We start from the raw sequence: 21,157 nt of genomic DNA on the forward strand, positions 1-21,157 counted from the left end.
GAAGACCTCTAGTGATCGCTGTCAGGACCCTGTGTCTGAGGGATGGGGAAGACTCCTGAGCCCAATCACGGTGCCTCCACCTCACCCTCTGATCCATGAGGACATCAATGACCAGAAGATCCTAGAACTCACCTACAAGATGACTGAGCTGCTGACTGGAGAGGTGACACTGCTGGGAATGCTGGGACATTATACAGTAACACTATGAAGGGATCGGGGGATGACGGTATCATTGTATGTGTCAGGTTCCTATAAGGTGTCAGGATGTCGCTGTCTATTTCTCCATGGAGGAGTGGGAGTATTTAGAAGGACACAGAGATCTGTACAAGAACATCATAATGGAGGTTCCCCAGCCCCTCACATCACCAGGTAATAGACAGGACTAAATACACACGGCCTATAATTATCTGTATGTAGAGAATGAATTCAGTCCCTGTATGTGTTTCCTCCAGATCTATCCAGTAAGAGGACAACACCAGAGAGATGTCCCCGTCCTCTTCTTCCACAGGACTGTAACCAAGAAGATCCCAGTGCTCCTCAGGATCATCAGGTAGATGGAGAGACGGTGTCAGGAGATCTCCCCTATGATGTGTAGACGGCTGTGAAGGTCTTGTGCTCAGTCTTGTTTTATCCACCAGTATTATATGTTTTATACTTGTGTAATGAGAGCGGTGGAGATGGCAGGATTAGAGCTGATCATAGATGGGACTTCTCCATCTGTCTGTGACTCTTACAATATTTGTTTCAGGGTGAAGATCTGACCCATATTAATACTACAGAGACATATGTGAGAGATGATGAGCGGTGTAAAGAGGAGATTCCCACATATGACTACCCAGGTGAGTAGTAACCACTGAATGCAGAGACGTCACAGATTCCTCTCAGTCACCGGCTGTGGCTGCTTTATCGGTGGTGTAGTCCGGCCGTATTACCATGATCACCATTTTGCCTCTAGACCACAACATTCTCCTCCACCCAAAACTGTTCAAATGACTTTGGCCATTGAAAGCCCTTTTCTATAGAACTTACGACCTGGAGGATCCACCTACCCCCTGGTATTAGTGTGAGGGTGATCCCTTATAGCGAGATCTATATGATTACTTGTACCTGACCCAATGTAGGCCGAGAGCTCGCTTAAAGAGTCACACCGAACACAGAGTTAGTCCGGAATCACACTACCGTGTGTGATACAAGAAACGCATGAGTCTCTCGCATCAACATCCAGCGCTGCCGCCTGTACTCAGGACCGGAGCTGCAGCTGCATAGAAACACATGGCTGTTGATGTGAGAGACTCGTGCGAGTTTCTCGCATCACACACAGTAGTGTGATCCCGGCCTTAGATGTCTTCTCTTTTCTCAGTAAAGGCTTGCACAAAACTGAAGTTTATTCTCAAGACAAAGAGACAGGAATTAGCCATTCTCTCCTTCACATTAGGAGACGCTGACCGTTACCTGCCCAGGTCTGTAACTATAAAGCCAAATGACAGCGTACGTAGAATGTGCTGACAAGATAGAAAATCACTTGAAGAAAAATCTTATGCTGGGCCAGTAAGAGAAAGCGGAGGGTAATGATGCTGTTGGCTTCCTAGATCCCTGAGATCTTATCGGATGAATCTTCTCTCCCTTCTGTGCTGCTGAATGTCTCATGATTCCAGTCTTTCTGGCCAAACTTCCCTTTTATGATTAACAACAGTAAGGCTGCGTTCACACATCGCGTTTTTTTCGCGGTGGTTTTTACCGTGCGATTTTGCCGCTAAAACACGAAAAAACAGCAACCCATGCAATCCTATGGGATTCTGCAATGCTGTGCTAATGCTGCGGCTTTTCCCGCGGTGGAATCGCTTCGCGGTAAAATCCGCAGCATGCTCATTAATTTGTGGAATCGCGGCGATTCCACCCACATAGGGATGCATTGTTCTGCTTAATTTCCGCATGTGGCTGTGCCCACTATGCGAAAAGTAAGCAGAACATTTGCGGATGGTACCCACGGTCCGGAGGAGAGGAGACTGTCCTCCAGGCTCTGGGTACCATATCCCTGTAAAAAATAGAATTAAAATAAAAAAATCGGGTTATATTCACCTTCCGGCGTCCCGCGCAGCGTCCCCAGGCCTCAGCAATACACGCGGCAGCTCCCGTTCCCAGTAATGCATTGCAATGCCTTTGCTGACGTCGTGTGTCGCGATCATGTAGCGATCTCGTGAGACCGCGACGTCAAAGGTCATTGCCGCATCACTGGGAACGGGATCTGCCAGAGGATTGCGGAGGCCTGGGGACGCTGCGCGGGACGCCAGAAGGTGAATATGGCCCAATTTTTGTATTTGTTTTTTTTTTACTATTTTTAACATTAGATCTTTTACTATTGATGCCGCATAGGCAGCCTCAATAGTAAAACGTTGGTCACACTCGTCAAACACTATGTTTGACGAGTGTGACCAACCTGTGAATCAGTTCTCCAAGCGATGCTACAGATCGCTTGGAAAATGCTAGCATTCTGCAAGCTAATTACACTTGCAAAACGCAAGTTTTTCCATGGGAAAATCGCGGGAATTTAAAATGCGATTTTCCCGCGGAATGGAATTCCGGAATTCTCGCGGTAACTTCCGCTGGAGTTCCGCAACGTGTGCACATAACCTCACTGCACATTTAGGCTGAGTGCAGACGGAGTTTTGAGCCCTGCGGATTTTTCCGTGCAGAATGGAAGAAAACCGCAGGTCAAATGACCTGCATTTTTCCTGCGGATTTCTTCCATTTTTCACGCGGTTTTCCATTGCTGTCTTCCCCCTGCGGATTTGGTAACAGGGGAGATAGAAAACCGCACAAAAGAAGTAACATGCTGCGGATTTTGTACCGCAGGAAAACCGCGCGCAAAAATCCGCAGCGTCTGCACAGCGGTTTTTTTTTTTTCATTCATTTTAAAGGTACTGTACATCACAATGCGGATATGCAACGTTTCTGCGCGATAAAATCCGCTGCGGAAACGCTGCAAATCTGCATCGTGTGCACATGGCCTTAGGCTAAGTGTGAATTTCTGTAGAATAACAGCAGAGTTTTGCTTTATCCTGACTTTTCAATTTGTTTTAAAACCAACTAACTTCAAGGAGGATTGTGATAATCTCCAGGACAAACATTCCACCTGTGCCCTGATAGATCTCTAAGCTGTGCGTGGCTGAGGGCTGTAATATACATTTATTCCCGCCTGCAGGAGATGTGTTGGCTCCAGCCCTGGTGTCATGGAGTCACTCCACGTCATAAATTACATTGTTTTCCATCCTAAGGAATTCAGATTACTGCACAATCTCTCCTGAAATGGGGAGCAATATTATTTTCTCTAATCTTCTGCTCAGGATCCATAGTAGCTCCAATGGTCCACCATAAATGAGGGCAACTCTGGTTTACTGTTGTGTAATCTGTATTTGTAGTTTTCAGTAATGAGATTCTCGTGCTCTGGGGCGGGGCTGTGGGCGGGGCTTTATGTGGTGCTCTGATTACATATTCATCTGTATTGGCTTATGACAGGTCGCTGACCCCTCACTGACCTGCCCCCATTATTACATAATGCATATAATAGCATTGATATTATTGTTGACTAGAGGTGTGCCCGATGTTATCGCATCGAGAGGGAAGTGTATGTGTGTGTACATGTGGGTGTGTGTGTCCCGCAGCTGCCTGCGCACCCACCTCCGTGCAGTCACAGCTGGCAGGAAAGAGGGTGGTTTGCGGCCTGTGCTGGAGGTGTGTCTGTGTGTATGTGAGTACATGTGTGTATGTGAGTACGTGTGTGTATATGTACATGGGCAGGCAGCGGCGGGTCCAGAGGCGGGGTGGGTTTCTAGCAGCAGCCAGCTGGCAGGAAAGACTGTGGCTTGCGGCCTGTGCTGGAGATGGGGTGCGGCATCACCAGAGGGCGCCCGCACCCCATCTCCAGCACAGGCCGCAAGCTGCGGTCTTTACTGCCGGCTGTGACAGAGGTAGGTGGGCAGGCAGCGGCGGGTCCGGTGGTGGCGGGAGGGTCCCGGCGGTATCCCACTGGTGGTACTGTGGGAGGGCCTGGTATCACCAGCATGTGCCATATTGGAATACCCATCACTTTGGTATTCCAATATGGCGGTCGGCGTACTTCCGGTGCGGCGCTGTGGATTGTGGGATTCGACGACATCCAGACGGAAGTGGATGACAGACAATTTAAGATAAATATATATATATATTAAAATAAAAACAAAGAATTGCGCTAGTAATACCCACATATAATCACTCTCTTAGTGGGAGGCAGGATTATTGTCTAGTGTTTCATATGTCTCCGTATAAGAACCTATATATCTCACTATAAAGAGAAAAACCACCCACATAAAACACTAACTTCATAGAAAACAGGATTTCAAGTATAAACGTGTAAATATGTATATCTCACTACAACCAAGGAGCAAAACTTTTTTAAAAAAATGCAGCCAATCTTAATGTTCAATATACATTGGTGCGTCTCTCACCAAAGGAGGGGAATCGTACTGACCATACAGGTTGTTGTTCAGACCATATGCGATGTGTGACAGTCTTGGATTCAGCACCTGGCAATTCCTCTCCTGATGAACTTTGATGAACTCCAATAGTGGTGAAATAGTAAGTCCAAAAAATTGAGGAGTAATAATGGGTAAAAAATGATATGGTCACCTCTAATATACTAACGGGCGATGCTCCGGCCGGTAGCAATCGCCCAGTCTCCCCAGTGCTGCAATGTCCGTGGACAATGGAACATGCAGCGGGAGACGCGGTAAATGCCGGCAAGGTACAGGACCTTGTGTGACGTCACAGTCACGTGTTAGGTCACGTGATCGGCAAAGTAAGACTGACAGAACTCGCAACCAATCCTACGCGTTTCGGAGGCTTACTGCCTCCTTCCTCAGGGATGTTTGCTGAGTCCCCATAATGTAGTGATCCTGCCACACTACATTTTTCAAAAGTTTTAAAATATGGGTACTGTCTGCCTAGTCCATGAATATGAAGTTTAAACATAAGGGATATGATGTAAAATTATTGGAAAAAACTACAGAAGTAGTTAGAAAAATACAAAGGGACCAATTATTGGACTCTACAAAAGAACGGATTCCGAATGATTTTTTTGTCAAAAATGAAATTCCGATTATTTTACAATATAATTCGAACGTCAGGATTATTAGGAACATTGTCAATAGACATTGGAACATTTTACAAAATGATAAAATTATTGGGGAAACATTACCTATGTATCCGAGGTTTGTTTTTCGGAAGGCAAATAATCTTGGTAATTTGATTGCACCTTCAATTCCAAGAATTTCCAACGTTAACAGTAATGGTGGTCAAAATCTCTTATGTGGTTTTTTCTCGTGTAGGAAATGTGGACCATGTAAAAAATTAAACACTAAAAAACAAAAAATGATCACTAATAAAGGGATTGAGAATAGAATCACCGATTTTATTGATTGCAATACTAAAGGGGTTATTTATGGGTTTAGTTGTCCATGTGGCAAATTATATATTGGAAGAACCATTCGTCCAATGTGGGTCCGAATCGCTGAACATCTTCGTAATGTTATCAATAAATTTACTGGCCATCCTCTTTCCAATCACTTTTTTACACATCATGGAGGTTCTATTAGTGGTATTACGGTAACTGGTATTAGAATAGTTAAGAAAAACTGGAGAAAAGGAAATTTTATTGAACAAATGTCTAAAGTAGAAAGTGAGTGGATATTTAAAATGAACACTCTTAGACCACATGGCTTAAACAGCGAGATTGAATTATTTGCTTTCAATAAATAGGTCCAATACATTATATGGACTGGGTATATATGTGTCGCCTCAATGACAGCAAACATCCCTGAGGAAGGAGGCAGTAAGCCTCCGAAACGCGTAGGATTGGTTGCGAGTTCTGTCAGTCTTACTTTGCCGATCACGTGACCTAACACGTGACTGTGACGTCACACAAGGTCCTGTACCTTGCCGGCATTTACCGCGTCTCCCGCTGCATGTTCCATTGTCCACGGACATTGCAGCACTGGGGAGACTGGGCGATTGCTACCGGCCGGAGCATCGCCAGTTAGTATATTAGAGGTGACCATATCATTTTTTACCCATTATTACTCCTCAATTTTTTGGACTTACTATTTCACCACTATTGGAGTTCATCAAAGTTCATCAGGAGAGGAATTGCCAGGTGCTGAATCCAAGACTGTCACACATCGCATATGGTCTGAACAACAACCTGAATGGTCAGTACGATTCCCCTCCTTTGGTGAGAGACGCACCAATGTATATTGAACATTAAGATTGGCTGCATTTTTTTAAAAAAGTTTTGCTCCTTGGTTGTAGTGAGATATACATATTTACACGTTTATACTTGAAATCCTGTTTTCTATGATGTTAGTGTTTTATGTGGGTGGTTTTTCTCTTTATAGTGAGATATATAGGTTCTTATACGGAGACATATGAAACACTAGACAATAATCCTGCCTCCCACTAAGGCTAATTTCACACTTGCTTTTTTTTGCAGCGCGTTTTTCCCGCAAAAAAACGCATTGAAAAAACGCATACAAAAGCATACAACTGCTGCGTTTTTTTCAAGCATTTTTATGAGCATGCATGAAAAAAACGCAGCGTTTTTATGCGTTTGTATGCGTTTTTAGTGCGTTTTTACAGCGTTTGCGTTTTTTTCCAATATTAGGTGGCCCCTCACACTAACCCAAACCATGACTTTACTAACCCTAACCCTAACCCTGACCCTAACCCTTAACCAAATCATACTTAACCCTAACCCAAACCCTAAACCCTAACTAACCCTAACCCTAACCCTGACCCTAACCCTTAACAAAACCATACTTAACCCTAACCCTAACCCTGACCATAACCCTAACCCTAACCCTGACCCTAACCCTTAACCAAACCATACTTAACCCTAATCCTGACCCTAACCCTGACCCTAACCCTTAACAAAACCATACTTAACCCTAACCCTGACCCTAACCCTAACCTTTAACCAAACCATACTTAACCCTAATCCTGACCCTAACCCTGACCCTAACCCTGACCCTAACCCTGACCCTAACCCTGACCCTAACCCTTAACCAAACCATACTTAACCCTAATCCTGACCCTAACCCTGACCCTAACCCTTAACCAAACCATACTTAACCCTAACCCTGACCCAAACCCTAACCCTAAACCCCCTTAACTAACCCTAACTCTAACCCAAACCCCTAAATTCCATGGTTAAAAAAAAAAAACGCATATGCAAAAAAACGCATACATGAGCATGCCAGTGCGCACATATGCGCATCCATAGGCTATAATGGCCATTTTTAGCGCAAAACGTGCGCATATGTGCGCATGCGCTTTTTTGCAGGGCCAAAAAATGCAACATGCTGCGTCTGGAAAATACAAACGCACACCCCAAAAAAACGCAGCGCATGAAAATCGCATACATGCGCTTACAAGCGCGCAGGTATGCGCACCCATGTTAAATATAGGGGAAAAAACGCATGCGCACATATGTGTTTTTTTCCAGCGCTAAAAAACGCAAATGTGAAACCAGCCTAAGAGAGTGATTATATGTGGGTATTACTAGCGCAATTCTTTGTTTTTATTTTAATTGTTTTAACATTCAGACAAAATAGTGGCAGTGTCTGCTAATTTGCAGCTGTTATACCCTCACGCAGCGCCATTGGCTGTTAAATATTAGTTTTTCAAATATATATAGATAATGCCTATAATATTGTGGCTATTGTGAGGCTTAGAAAGAAAATTACATCCAGTAAAATGACACCAGTGGCGCTTGTCCAGTAGCCTCTCTTATAGATGCTACTGTGCAGGCGCCGCCATCCCTGGTGTCATTTTGCTGGATGTAATTTTTTTCTAAGCCTCACAATAGCCACAATATTATTGTGACAGGCTCAGCTCCTGCTGAGCCCTTTTTTGAGTGGACCCTCTGGGCCGTGGCACCCACCCACCGAGGGCGAGCTTACCTTGTGAGAATCCACCCCCTATACAGGGAGTGTCAGGGGCAAGACCAAGGGGGTGAGCCACCACGACTGCTGGGACCAGACGGCCGGCTCAGGGAAACGCTATGGGCAAGTGTCTGACGACAGATATCCAGGCATGGTGCGGTTAGGGAACACGCCAAGGTCCAAGGCTAGGTGCAAGGCAAGGTGTGTGTGTAGTGGACACGCCAGGGTTCAAGGCTAGGTGCAAGACAAGGTGTGTGTGTAGGGGACATGCCAGGGTTCACAAAACGAGACAGGGTGCATGTGTAAAGACACGCCAAAGCACAAGGTACGAGACAGAGTGCGTGTATAGAGACACGCCAAGGTCAGGGTTCAAGGCAGGGTGCGTGCTAGGAGCCACGCCAGGGTTCAAGGCAGGGTGCGTGCTAGGAGCCACGCCAGGGTTCAGAGCAGGACGCGTGCTAGGAGCCACGCGGGACGCACACCTCACTGGCCAGTGCACACGGCTGTAACGCCAGCACGAGGCACGACCTTGGCACAGGAGGCGGGCAAAGGAACCTTCGTGCTAGGAGCCACGCCAGGTTCAGGGCAGGGTGCGTGCTAGAAGCCACGCCAAGGGTTCAAAGCAGGGTGCGTGCTAGGAGCCACGCCAGGGTTCAAGGCAGGGTGCATGCTAGGAGCCACGCCAAGGTTCAGAGCAGGACGCGTGCTAGGAGCCACGCGGGGGACACACCTCACTGGCCAGTGCACATGGCTGTAACGCCAGCACGAGGCACGACCTTGGCACAGGAGGCGGGCAAAGGAACCTTCGTTCTAGGAGCCATGCCAGGTTCAGGGCAGGGTGCGTGCTAGGAGCCACACCAGGGTTCAGAGCACGACAAGGCAAGGAACAAGGCAAGGAACACGGAGCAGAACATAGACAGGAACAGAGCCAGGTCAGAGCGAGGACAGAGTCTAGCAGCGGAGCGTAGGCCGAAACCCAGAGCCAGGCCAAGGGAGAACCTTGGGACTAGACTTGGAAATGTGCAAGAGCGCACCATAGGACAGAGAGTGGAAAACCAGGCTGAGACAAGAACATTAGAAGTACTACAAGGCTAAGAATAGCAAAGACCAGACATGGCGAAACAGGCAAGGCAGAGAACAGAGGAAGGACTACAAGTCAAAGAATAGCTAAGGCGAGACATAGCAAAACAGGCTAAAGCAGAGAACAGCGGAAGGACTACAAGGCAAAGACAAACATGGCACGAGAGACAACACAAGACATGGCACAAGACAAGAGACGGAATACGAGTACAGTGCAAGGGCACAGAATAGAGGGAGCAACCCCACAGACAAAGAGCCATGCAGGGAAGCAACACAATAATCAGGCACTGGGCATAGGAAGGGGCCGTCTAATATAGGGCATAGCACCTCCTCTTCTAGGTCAGGACCAGGGGAGCACTTCCAGTTCAGATGCTCCAAGATCACAGAGTGCGGTCACATGATTAGGGTGTCAGACATGAGGAGATAATTGCAGAGCCAGACAGTGCAGGATCCTAGGAAAGGTCACATGATCAGAGTTTCAGACATGACGAGGTGACTGCAGAACCGGACAGTGCAGGATCCCTGTAAAGGTCACATGATCAGAGTTTCAGACATGACGAGGTGACTGCAGAACCGGACAGTGCAGGATCCCTGTAAAGGTCACATGATCAGAGTTTCAGACATGACGAGGTGACTGCAGAACCGGACAGTGCAGGATCCCTGTAAAGGTCACATGATCAGAGTTTCAGACATGACGAGATGATTGCAGAACCAGACAGTGCAGGATCCTTGGAAAGACACATGATCAGGGATTCTAGACATGACGAGGAGATCACAGAAGGCAAAGCAGAAATGCAGGCATCCTGCAGCCCAGCAGACCTGAGGTGAGTGTGCACACTGCTCTAGGGAACAAGCAGTTATAGCAGACACAAGGTGCGCATGCACATCGCTCCAGGGGTTCATGAGGCAAAACAGACATGGCGGACGTGACAATTATAGGCATTATCAACAGTGATATCAATGCTATTATATGCATTATGCAAAAAAACCCCTGTTTGGGAGAGAAGAACAGACAATTTGCGGCGCCCTAAGTGCGTAAACACAATATTGTAGTCTTTAAAGGGTGCACAATTTTATGCACTCACCTGATAGAAGACTAATATAGCTTTGGATTATGTATCCTCAAAAATCCTTCCTTTTGGAATACTTCTCTGAAGACAGGGCTTGCAGCTTGCCTCGGGTGGATCCAAGTGAAAGAGCCGGGTTCAGGCTCACACAGGATGAGTAAATCAAGAAAGGCACATCCAGCCCATAAACGGCAGCGCTTCCCAGGACTCACATCCAAAGATGATATTCCATATTTTTTTATTTCATAGGTTAAAAAAGAGAGACAACGCGTTTCGGATACAGTGTATATCCTTCATCAGGTATCATAAAAACACAGTACAAATCCTAATAGTATAAAATTCAGTTACACTTATATATAGTAGCAGCCTTTTATCCCAGTCTCAGAAACTTGATTTAGGGTGTGGACCAAGTTCAGTTTATGGGCTGGATGTGTTTTTCTTGATTATATGCATTATGTAATAATGGGGGCAGGTCAGTGAGGGATCAGCGACCTGTCATAAGCCAATACAGATGAATATGTAATCAGAGCACCACATAAAACCCCGCCCACAGCCCCGCCCCAGAGCACGAGAATCTCATTAACTGAAAACTACAAATACAGATTACACAACAACCACAAGACGGATTTCATCACCAGGTATCATTGTAATCAGTATAACGGCGCTGACCTGACAGTGTCTGTAGGTTACTGAGCACAATCCTGCTGACAGGTTCCCTTTAAGACATCTCAGCTCTGTACTATTATACACAGTTCTCTATAAATGTGTAATATTTCTTCTTGAAACTCATCTGACAGAAAATATTGGAGCTTACAATAGTTTAGATTGTGACGTCACCGAGCCCCATACTCTAATTACCCCAGAGAGGTTTCACCACTAGCTGCTCATTTATTACTGATGGAGACTGTGGAGTTTGATCATTTCAGTAGATGTTATTGTCTATAGTCACAGTGTTTGATTACAGTAGTGTCCAAAATCCTCTGATTTAACCTCTTCCTGCAGCCAGTTTTGTGTTCCTAATCAGGCCCCATTATTAATATCTGACGTGTGTCACTTTATGTGGTGATAAATTATTCACAAAGGATAATAGAAAACAAATGGATCTTACAGATTATTCTCCAGCTTCGCACTATACCCTACATACGGTTGTACACTACTGTCTGGGCACATGGCAGTGTTCAGAAGGGAAGGAGCGCCATTTAGCTGTTTGAATGCAGATCTAGCTGGAATAGTTTGCAGACACAATGTATGGGGAGCACTGTTCATGGTCACCTGGCAGCTCAAAAGATGTCCACCATGAACATGCTTTCCATATCCCAAGGATTGCCTTGCTCATCGCCCTATAACACCCTTACATGGAATCTGGACTTACACTGGGACCCCTAGGCTTGGACCATGGTGTTACCTGCTATTCTGTGGTGTTAGATGGCAAGAAGAATAGTCAGGTAGCTGGGACAGAACCAGAAGGACAGAACACAGAATCAGAAGACACAAGAGTAGTCAGTAAACGGGCCACGGTCAGAGCAGGAAACAAATACACAAGCCACAAGCTGAGCACAGAGGACTGAACCTGAGGAGAACAGCGCTGTATCTGGGAGATTCCGGCCATGTGCTTTGTGCTTTAGTAGGGTGTGGTACTTTACAATTGGCTGAAGTAGGGAGCAGATTACTCCAGCTGGACAGCAGGAACAGATCCCAGATGAGATTGGACACACCATATGCAGAAGCCCTAATATAATTAAATGACAGAAAACCAGAATAGTCAAAATCCCCATAAAGTGATTCCATGTTATTAATTAATTCACTGATGGTTGTATTCTATACACACGGGGTCAAAATTGTTGGTACCCCTCTTTTAATGACAGAAAAACCCACAATGGTCACAGAAATAACTTGAATCTGACAAAAGTAATAATAAAGAAAAAATCTATGGAAATGAGCAATTGGAAGTCAGACATTGCTTTTCAATCAAGCTTCCACAGAATGTGTAAATCGCGGGGTGTTCACTAATTAGCATCACAGGTGTCTACAATCCTGGAATCAGTGAGTGGCCTGTATAGAGGAGGCTACAGATACTCACTGTGCTGTGTGTTGACATGGTGCGTATCACACTCACCATGGACCAGAGGAAGAGAAGGAAAGATTTGTCTCAGGAGATTAGAAAGAAAGTTATAGACAAACATGTTAAGATACTGTCACACTTAGCGATGCACCAGCGATCCCGACCAGCGATATGACGCAGTCAGGATCTCTGGTGCATCGCTAAGTGGTCGCTAGTGAGCTGCCACACAGGCAAATCTCACCAGCGACATCGCAGGGGTCGGGGGTCGCTACTTACTTGTCAGACGAGGCGATCCTGACGTCCTCCCGCCCGCATCCACCAATCGCTCGTCGGCGCCACAGGAAGCCCAGCAGGAGGCTGACGACAAGAAACGGTCCAGGATGTTCAGACAGCGATATCGCTAGCAATATCGCTATAACGTCACAAAAACCAGTGACGTTATAGCGATATTGCTAGCGATATCGCTTAGTGTGACAGGCCCCTTACAGGTAAAAATTATAAGACCATCTCCAAGCAGCTTCATGTTCTTGTGACTAAAGTTGCACATATTATTCAGAAATTTAATATCCATGGGACTGTAGCCAACCTCCCTGGACATGACCATATGAGGAAAATTGATGACAAATCAAATAGATGGATAATATGAATGGTAACAAAAGTGCCCAGAAAAACTTCTAAACAGATTATAGGTGAAGTTTAAGCTCAAGGAACATCGGTGTCAGATCGCACCATCCGTCGTTGTATGAGCCAAAGAGGACTTCATGGGAGATGACCAAGGAGGACACCATTGTTGAAAAAAAAATCATGAAAAACAGACTGGAATTTGCCAAACTACATGTTGACAAGCTACAAAGCTTCTGGGAGAATTTCCGAAGGACAGATGAGATAAAAATGGAACTTTCTGGCAAGGCACATCAGCTCTATGTTCATAGACGGAAAAATGAGGCATATCACAAAAAGAACACTGTTCCTACTGTGAAACATGGAGGAGACTTTGTACGTTCTGGGGCTGCTTTGCTGCATCTGGCACAGGGTGTCTAGAATCTGCAGGGTACAATGAAATCTCAAGACTATCAAGGGATTCTAGAGAGAAATGTGCTGCCCGATGTCAGAAATCTTGATCTCAGTCGCAGGTCATGGATCTTGCAACAGGATAATGACACAATACACAGCTAAAAACAGGCAAGAATGGCTAAGAGGACAATATTGGACTGTGCTGAAGTGGCCTTCTATGAGCCCTGACCTAAATTCTAATGAGCACCTTTGGAAAGAGCTGAAACATTTCATCTGGAAAAGGCAACCTTCACACACGAGACGAGTGGGCCAAAATACCTGTCGAGAGGTGCAGAAGTCTCAGTGACAGGTACAGGAATCGTTTGATTGCAGTGATTGCCTCAAAAGGTTGTGCAACAAAATATTTTAGTTAAGGGAACCGTCATTTCTGTCCAGGCCGATTTCATGAGTTTTCCTTTTTTAAATTCTGTGGAAGCATGGTTGAAAAGCAATGTCTGACTTTCATTTGTTAATTTTCATAGATTTTTGATTTATTATTACTTTTGTCAGATTCAAGTTATTTCTGTGACCATTGTGGGTTTTTCTGTCCTTAAACGAGGGGTACCAACAATTTAGACCATGTGTGTAGGAGGAGTGAATATTTTGACTCTACAGCCACTTTCCGGAAATTAACATGCAGTGGATGTTGGAGAGTGAAAATTACACATTTGCCATTTTCTTACCCAGCACATAGTGCCCAGATTGTGCTCCAGGAGACACCGCAAATTAAGTGGGTTCTTCTCACTATAATATTGCTAAATACAGGGATCCTAAGGCTATGTGCACATGTATGCAGAAAATTCCTTCCCAGAAACCGCACGTTTTTTCTGCGCGTTTTCCGTGTGTTTTTTGCATGGTTTTTGCGAAAAAAAAGCACGGTTTTTATGCGTTTTTTTTCCGCGCAATTCCATACACATAGAACTAGCCAGAAATGCGGAAAAATCCGTGAAATTAATGAGCATGCTGCGTTTTTACAGCGAAGCGGTTTTGTTTTTTCGCGGTAAAAAACATCAATATGCACAAAAAGTGCAAAATGCATAGAAATGAATAGGAAGTGTATTTTAATCGTTTTTTTGAGCGGATTTTTTGGCAAATCCGTGGAAAAAGCGCGAAAAAAACGCTACGTGTGAGCACAGCCTAAATGCTGTTTGCGCACACTGCAAGACTCCGAAATGAGAGCGGATTTTGCTGGATTGGTTTATAGAAACCTTGTTGCTTTTCAGCAGCCTTTCAGCCACTAATAGTGCGGGAACCTCTGTTTTTCCATTGACAGATGATGGACCTGAGTGGGGACTTGTTTTTGTGAGATGAGAATTGGTATTATTTTCGCCTACATAACATTGATTGGTTTCTTTATATTTGTTATTTGTAAGGCAGAATGAAGAAACAGTTGAACACCGCACACTACTGGTTCATCCAACAAGGTTTTCTATTAGACTGTGAACTGTCATTGTCTTGGTAAATAATTAAAGGTTTTTACATAAGCTGTCCATAAAAATGGCAAGCTACCGTAAGTAGAAATGTTCAAAAATATAAAACTCAAGGATATTTTATTAATAAATAATAGTTTTTTATCTTAGCAGATGACTGTACCAGGAGATCAGAGGGACAGCTGACATCTTCAATTTTTAAATCTGATCATCTTGAGATACAACAAGATACAACTGAAGTGATTGCTGTTACTCCAGATATATCATCATCCATTCACAGCAAAGATCTGTCATCTGATCCTATGAAACGGGTCCCATCTTCTGATTCATTACTGACTAATAAGGGAAATCAATGTCACAAAAGAGGCATTAAAAAACAACCTGCTACTAAAGCAAAGAAGTCATTCTCATGTTCAGAATGTGGGAAATGTTTTAACCAGAAATCCGATTTGGTTAATCACCATAAAACTCACACAGGGGAGAAGCCTTTTTGCTGTTCAGAATGTGGGAAATGTTTTGCACTTAAATCACATTTTGTTACTCACCAGAGAACTCACACAGGGGAGAAGCCTTTTTCCTGTTCAGAATGTGGGAAATGTTTTATACAGAAATCACATTTTGTTACTCACCAGAGAACTCACACAGGGGAGAAGCCTTTTTCCTGTTCAGAATGTGGGAAATGTTTTGCACATAAATCAGATTTTGTTAGACACCAGAGAACTCACACAGGGGAGAAGCCTTTTTCCTGTACAGAATGTGGGAAATGTTTTAACCGGAAATCACAATTGGTTTATCACCATAGAACTCACACAGGGGAGAAGCCTTTTTCCTGTTTAGAATGTGGGAAATGTTTTAACCTGAAATCAGATTTGGTTAATCACCATAAAACTCACACAGGGGAGAAGCCTTTTTGCTGTTCAGAATGTGGGAAATGTTTTGCACATAAATCACATTTTGTTAGACACCAGAGAATTCACACAGGGGAGAAGCCTTTTTCATGTTCAGAATGTGGGAAATGTTTTAACCAGAAATCAGATTTGGTTAATCACCATAGAACTCACACAGGGGAGAAGCGTTTTTCCTGTTCAGAATGTGGGAAATGTTTTAACCAGAAAACAGATTTGGTTACTCACCAGAGAACTCACACAGGGGAGAAGCCTTTTTCCTGTTCAGAATGTGGGAAATGTTTTGCACATAAATCAGATTTTGTTAGACACCAGAGAACTCACACAGGGGAGAAGCCTTTTTCCTGTTCAGAATGTGGGAAATGTTTTAACCGGAAATCACAATTGGTTTATCACCATAGAACTCACACAGGGGAGAAGCCTTTTTCCTGTTCAGAATGTGGGAAATGTTTTAAGCTGAAATCAGATTTGGTTAATCACCATAAAACTCACACAGGGGAGAAGCCTTTTTGCTGTTCAGAATGTGGGAAATGTTTTGCACATAAATCACATTTTGTTAGACACCAGAGAATTCACACAGGGGAGAAACCTTTTTCATGTTCATAATGTGGAACAATTTTTAGCCAGAAAGGGAGTCTTGTTCCACACCAAATAACACACAGGGGAGAAACTTCTTTCTTGTTAAATGAAAAATAAATCTTGATCACATCAGAGAAGCCATTTTTCCTGTTCATAATGTGGTAATGTTTTAACCAGAAATGGAATCTTACTAATAATAATCTATCTTTTTATATAGCGCTTACATATTCCGCAGCCCTTTTCAGTTTGCACACATTATCATCACTGTCCCCAATGCGGATAACAATGTAAATTCCCTATCAGTATGTCTTTGAAATGCAGGAGGAAACCCACGCAAACACGGGAAGAACATACAAACTCCTTGCAGATGTTGTCCTTGGTGGGAAGTTGAACCCAGGATTACAGCACTACAAGGCTGCAGAGATAACTACTGAGCCACCTCACCAGAGAACCCACACAGGGGAGAAGCCTTTTTCCTGTTCAGAATCTGGGAAATATTTTAACCGGAAAGCGCTTCTTGTTAAACATCAGAGCAGTCACACAGGGGAGAAGTCTTTTTTATTTTCTTAATGTGGGAAATATTTTACTAGGAAATCAGCTGTTAATAAACATCAGAGATGTCACATAGTGGGAAGCCTTTTTATGTTCATAGTGTTGGAATAGTTTTAACCAAAATTGAATCTTCTTAAATGGGTTGTCTCTTGTCATTCCTCATGTTTGCTGACAAAGGGATAAAACTAAACTTCATTAATTCCAGATGTAAAACTATACCCATAATTCACCCCCTGAAGGTTAGTCAGTAGGTGACTAAGAGAAAAAAACACCCCACATTTCAGTATATAGGGTGAGGTGATGTATACACACTCACTCTCCAAGCCTCTCATTTCTATGGGTTTCATTGTGATCACCAAAGGCGTCATCAGGTGACTATTTAATATTGATCTATATTCAAGCGAGACTGGACAAAAAACAATTAAAATCATGTATCATGTTATCCGAAACAGAAAACTAGCCCCATATAGGCAGATCCCAGACTTCAAACTATATACTTCATATAGTTTTTACATCACGAGAGACATGGATCTATCATTCTACAGGAAACAACCTAGGGGTTTTCAGCCTCGGTTGGAAGAATACAGATCTATACAGATCTACTATTGCTGAACCATGGATACATTTGGAGAAGCCAGGTTGTGATCCTCGGATCAACTGGCCTCTTACCTTGTATGGACTGAATGGATTGTCATCTTCCTACGCTTATCCTTACCTCCTCTCTGTGTGTGCCACAGGTGGGGTAGCGATCCTGGGAGCGAATCAGCGGAAGGATGAGACTCTGTAATGTGCACTCTGTTGGGTATTTTGCTGGGACTGTTCTATGTGTTATCTGCCTGTTTTGTGGTTCAAAAAAGCATTGCCACACTGTTTTACCCTCACTGTGTGTTGTCTGAGTAGCGTTATGCCCATGTTAAAGGGAGAGCCGGCGCTCGGTGGGACGATCCCTGATTCATGTGGTTTCAGCCTGTGGACGGGGGCACCCGCTGACCACCCCATGTCTCCACAGGCATGCTTCAATAGTCTCAATGGGAGGCTAGAAGCTGCTATAACCTGATCGGCTCTGCTACATACAGGCAATGCTCAGATCACCTGTATGTAGAAGAGTTGCTCACTTGCTATGAGCGCCAACCACTTGGCAGCGCTCATAGGATCCGGCAGTGACAACCATAGAGGTCGGCTGGAGACTTCTGGTTGTCATGCTAACTCATCAGTGACCCGCGCTCATGTGACAGGGTCACTGATGTGCGGGATTTCTGGCCCATCATGTGCGAGAAAAGATGTAGGCTCAGCGCCGTGGCTCACATCAAAAGGACGGAGTCTGACAGCGTACATTTACACCCAATGTCAGAAAGGGGTTAAAAGGGATTGTTTTTACAGACAGAAGTGGTAATCAATCATGTATACATACAAATAACTACAAAAATACACAGCTTCTAATGTTAAATAGTATAGAGTTAAGACAAGAAAATATAATTTGGGTAAATATAATTTGTGCAAAATATAATTTAAAACACAGCAAAGAGGCAGAGATGCTGACCTGCCCAGACCTCCAAACAAATGCACTGTCAGGGTGAGTGGGCCCATATAGTTTTTTTTAAATCAGATAAATTTTTATTTAACCAAATTTAAGGTACAAAACAAAAGAACAAAAATCGCAATGAGAACAGCATTAACAATGGACATTAGTTTCAGAAATTCTCTCCCCCCCATTACATACAAGAGCAGCAAATAATGCATGGTGTAACCTAAGTTCAGGGTCATCTTCTCTCCACCCAAGGTGTCCACAGTGTCTCAGATGTTCTTTTGCCTTTTCTTTTAATGTAAATGTTTTTTTCCGTATTCACAATATAGTCAGATTGTCTGAAAAATTCCCTCAGTGTCGGCGGATCTTCATTTATCCAGTGTCTGGCGATCAGTTTTTGCGCAATATATAATAATCTAGCTATAGCCACCTTATATTTATTATGTACCTGGACCTCCTCCACATATCCCAGTATACACACCACAGGATCCCTCTCAATCCTACAACCATACGCGCCTCCTATGGCATTACGCACCACCGTCCAATATGGGTTCAGATTTGGACACTGCCATAACATATAGAGAACTCCAGCCCCCTCCATTCGGCACCGAGGACACTCAGAAGTCTGTCTCAGACCCGCTCTATACAGCCATCCAGGAGTCCTATATACTCTATGGAGTACATATATCTGCGAGAGTCTGCCCGGTTCACTCAGCGATAATTGGGGTATATATTCCATAATCACTTCCCATTTATCTTCCTCTATTTTACCCAACTCCTCCCATTTCCCCTGTGCTCTAATAGGATAATTATTTAAAAAAGTATGCATTAGATCCTAATAAATGCCCGACACTACCCCTTTTGTTCCCCCCTCTGCACAGACATAATCAATATATCCTTGTGAACCTCCATATTCATCGTCCTACTCTGCGTACCATAAGCATGCCTACACTGCCCATATTGAAATCTGCAGACCTCCCGTAGCCCGTAATCTTCCTGGAACTTTCCAAACGGCACCAGTCTCTGCGCGTCCTGCACCTGAACCATGTACTGTATTCCCAGTCTCATGCAATTTTTAAATTCTCCCATTTTAACAAATTCTGGTAGAGTCTCATTTTGCCATATCGGGGAAAAATTTGTCAAGTGTTCCAAACCCCTCATCTTTTTAATTGCTTCCCAGACTTTATGTATCAGCGCTAAAGTAGGATACATCAAACCCAACTTCCTAAACCTTCCTGCCTCCAACCCCTGAACCAAGGGATCCCTCCCCGTCACCTGGACCAAGACCCTTTGTATTGAACCAGCCCCAGACACATCCCTCCACCCCCTCATCTGTTGGCCATGAGCAGCTAAGTAATAAATCCAAGGGTTCGGAAGCGCCAGTCCCCCTCCATCCTTGGGCCTCTGTAATATCTCAAGTCTGATCCTTGGCTGCTTTTTTCCCCACACAAGATCCCTAAATATAGAGTAAATAGCACGAAACCACCGCTTAGGGAACCAGATAGGGGCATTGTGCAAGGCGTATAGCAGTTGGGGCATCAAAATCATCTTAATCAGATGAATTCTTCCCACTACTGAAAGATACAGTTTACACCACACCCCTACTTTACTCCAAAACGTACTCAGCAGTGGAATCAGATTCAAATCTGCATAGCTCGAAATCAGAAGTGTCACCTGAATGCCCAGGTATTTAAACTGTCGCACCACTGCCAACCTACTACCCTCCCCCGACACTGGCAAATCAACAACACAATCATCTACAGCCATGACAGTGGATTTTTCCCAGTTAATTTCTAATCCCGATATGGACCTAAATGTTTTAATAATTTCCATTGCTCTCAACAACGACTCTCCGGAATCCTCCAAATAAAGCAACACATCATCTGCATACAGTGATACTTTTTCTTCTACCAAGCCATATCTGAACCCTTTAACCGAAGCCATCCTCCTAATTGTCTGCTCCAGGGGCTCCACTGCCAATGCAAAAAGTAGCGGGGACAGCGGACACCAGGGGCTGGCTGGCACTTTTCAGCCTGGGGGGCAATCACAAGACAGTGACCCTCGAGTTGTGGTGGCCCACCTCTGTCCTGCTTATCTCTGGTCGCTGCATTAAAGCAGCAGCAATGACAAGCTTTAAAGACAGGCTGGTACATAGATATGCGAACAGAACAAAGCTTGCTGCATAGATATGGGAGTAGAACCAAGCTTACTGCCTACATAGATACAGTAACAGAAGCAAGCTAACTACATAGACACAAGAACGGAACCAAGAATACTACTTAGATAAGGGAACTGAAACGAGCTTACTACAGCAATAAGGGAGCAGAGCCAAGCTTACTACAGAGATATGGGAGCAGAGCCAAGCTTACTACAGAGATATGGGAGCAGAACCGAGCATACTACAGAGATAAGCGAGTAGAACTGAGCTTACTACAGAGCTATGGGAGCAGATCCGAGCTTACTACAGAGATATGGGAGCAGAAATGAGCTTACTACAGAGATATGGGAGCAGAACCGAGCATACTACAGAGATAAGCGAGTAGAACTGAGCTTACTAAAGCAGCCACAGCCGGTGACTGAGAGGAATCTGTGACTTCTCTGCATTCAGTGGTTACTACTCACCTGGGTAGTCATATGTGGGAATCTCCTCTTTACACCACTCATCACCCCTCACATATGTCTCTGTAGTATTAATATGGGTCAGATCTTCACCCTGAAACAAATATTGTAAAAGTCACAGACAGATGGAGAAGTCCCATCTATGATCAGCTCTAATCCTTCCATCTCCACCGTTCTCATTACACAAGTATAAAACACATAATACTGGTGGATAAAACAAGACTGAGCACAAGACATTCACAGCCGTCTACACATCATAGGGGAGATCTCCTGACACCTTCTCTCCATCTACCTGATGATCCTGAGGAGCAC

General features: G+C 44.3%; 2 protein-coding genes across 2 annotated transcripts in view; both read left to right on the forward strand.

Annotated features, from left to right (window-relative positions):
- Positions 1-21,157, forward strand: part of LOC141077459 (uncharacterized) — a 261,894-nt gene that overhangs the window by 218,938 nt on the left and 21,799 nt on the right. The window lies entirely within an intron of this gene.
- LOC141077450 (uncharacterized) lies at positions 757-16,290 on the forward strand. Its single transcript, XM_073564397.1, has 2 exons — positions 757-839; positions 14,816-16,290. The coding sequence occupies exon 2, from the start codon at positions 14,968-14,970 to the stop codon at positions 16,174-16,176; it is 1,209 nt and encodes a 402-aa protein (XP_073420498.1). The 5' UTR covers positions 757-839; positions 14,816-14,967; the 3' UTR covers positions 16,177-16,290.

Source organism: Dendrobates tinctorius, unplaced genomic scaffold (assembly GCF_039654945.1).
Source record: "Dendrobates tinctorius isolate UK_male_01 unplaced genomic scaffold, ASM3965494v1 ptg000452l, whole genome shotgun sequence".
Classification (NCBI taxonomy): domain Eukaryota; kingdom Metazoa; phylum Chordata; class Amphibia; order Anura; family Dendrobatidae; genus Dendrobates; species Dendrobates tinctorius.

Coding starts and splice junctions, on each gene's coding strand:
- LOC141077450 (XM_073564397.1), top strand. CDS start 14,968: ATGAAACGGGTCCCATCTTCTGATTCATTACTGACTAATAAGGGAAAT.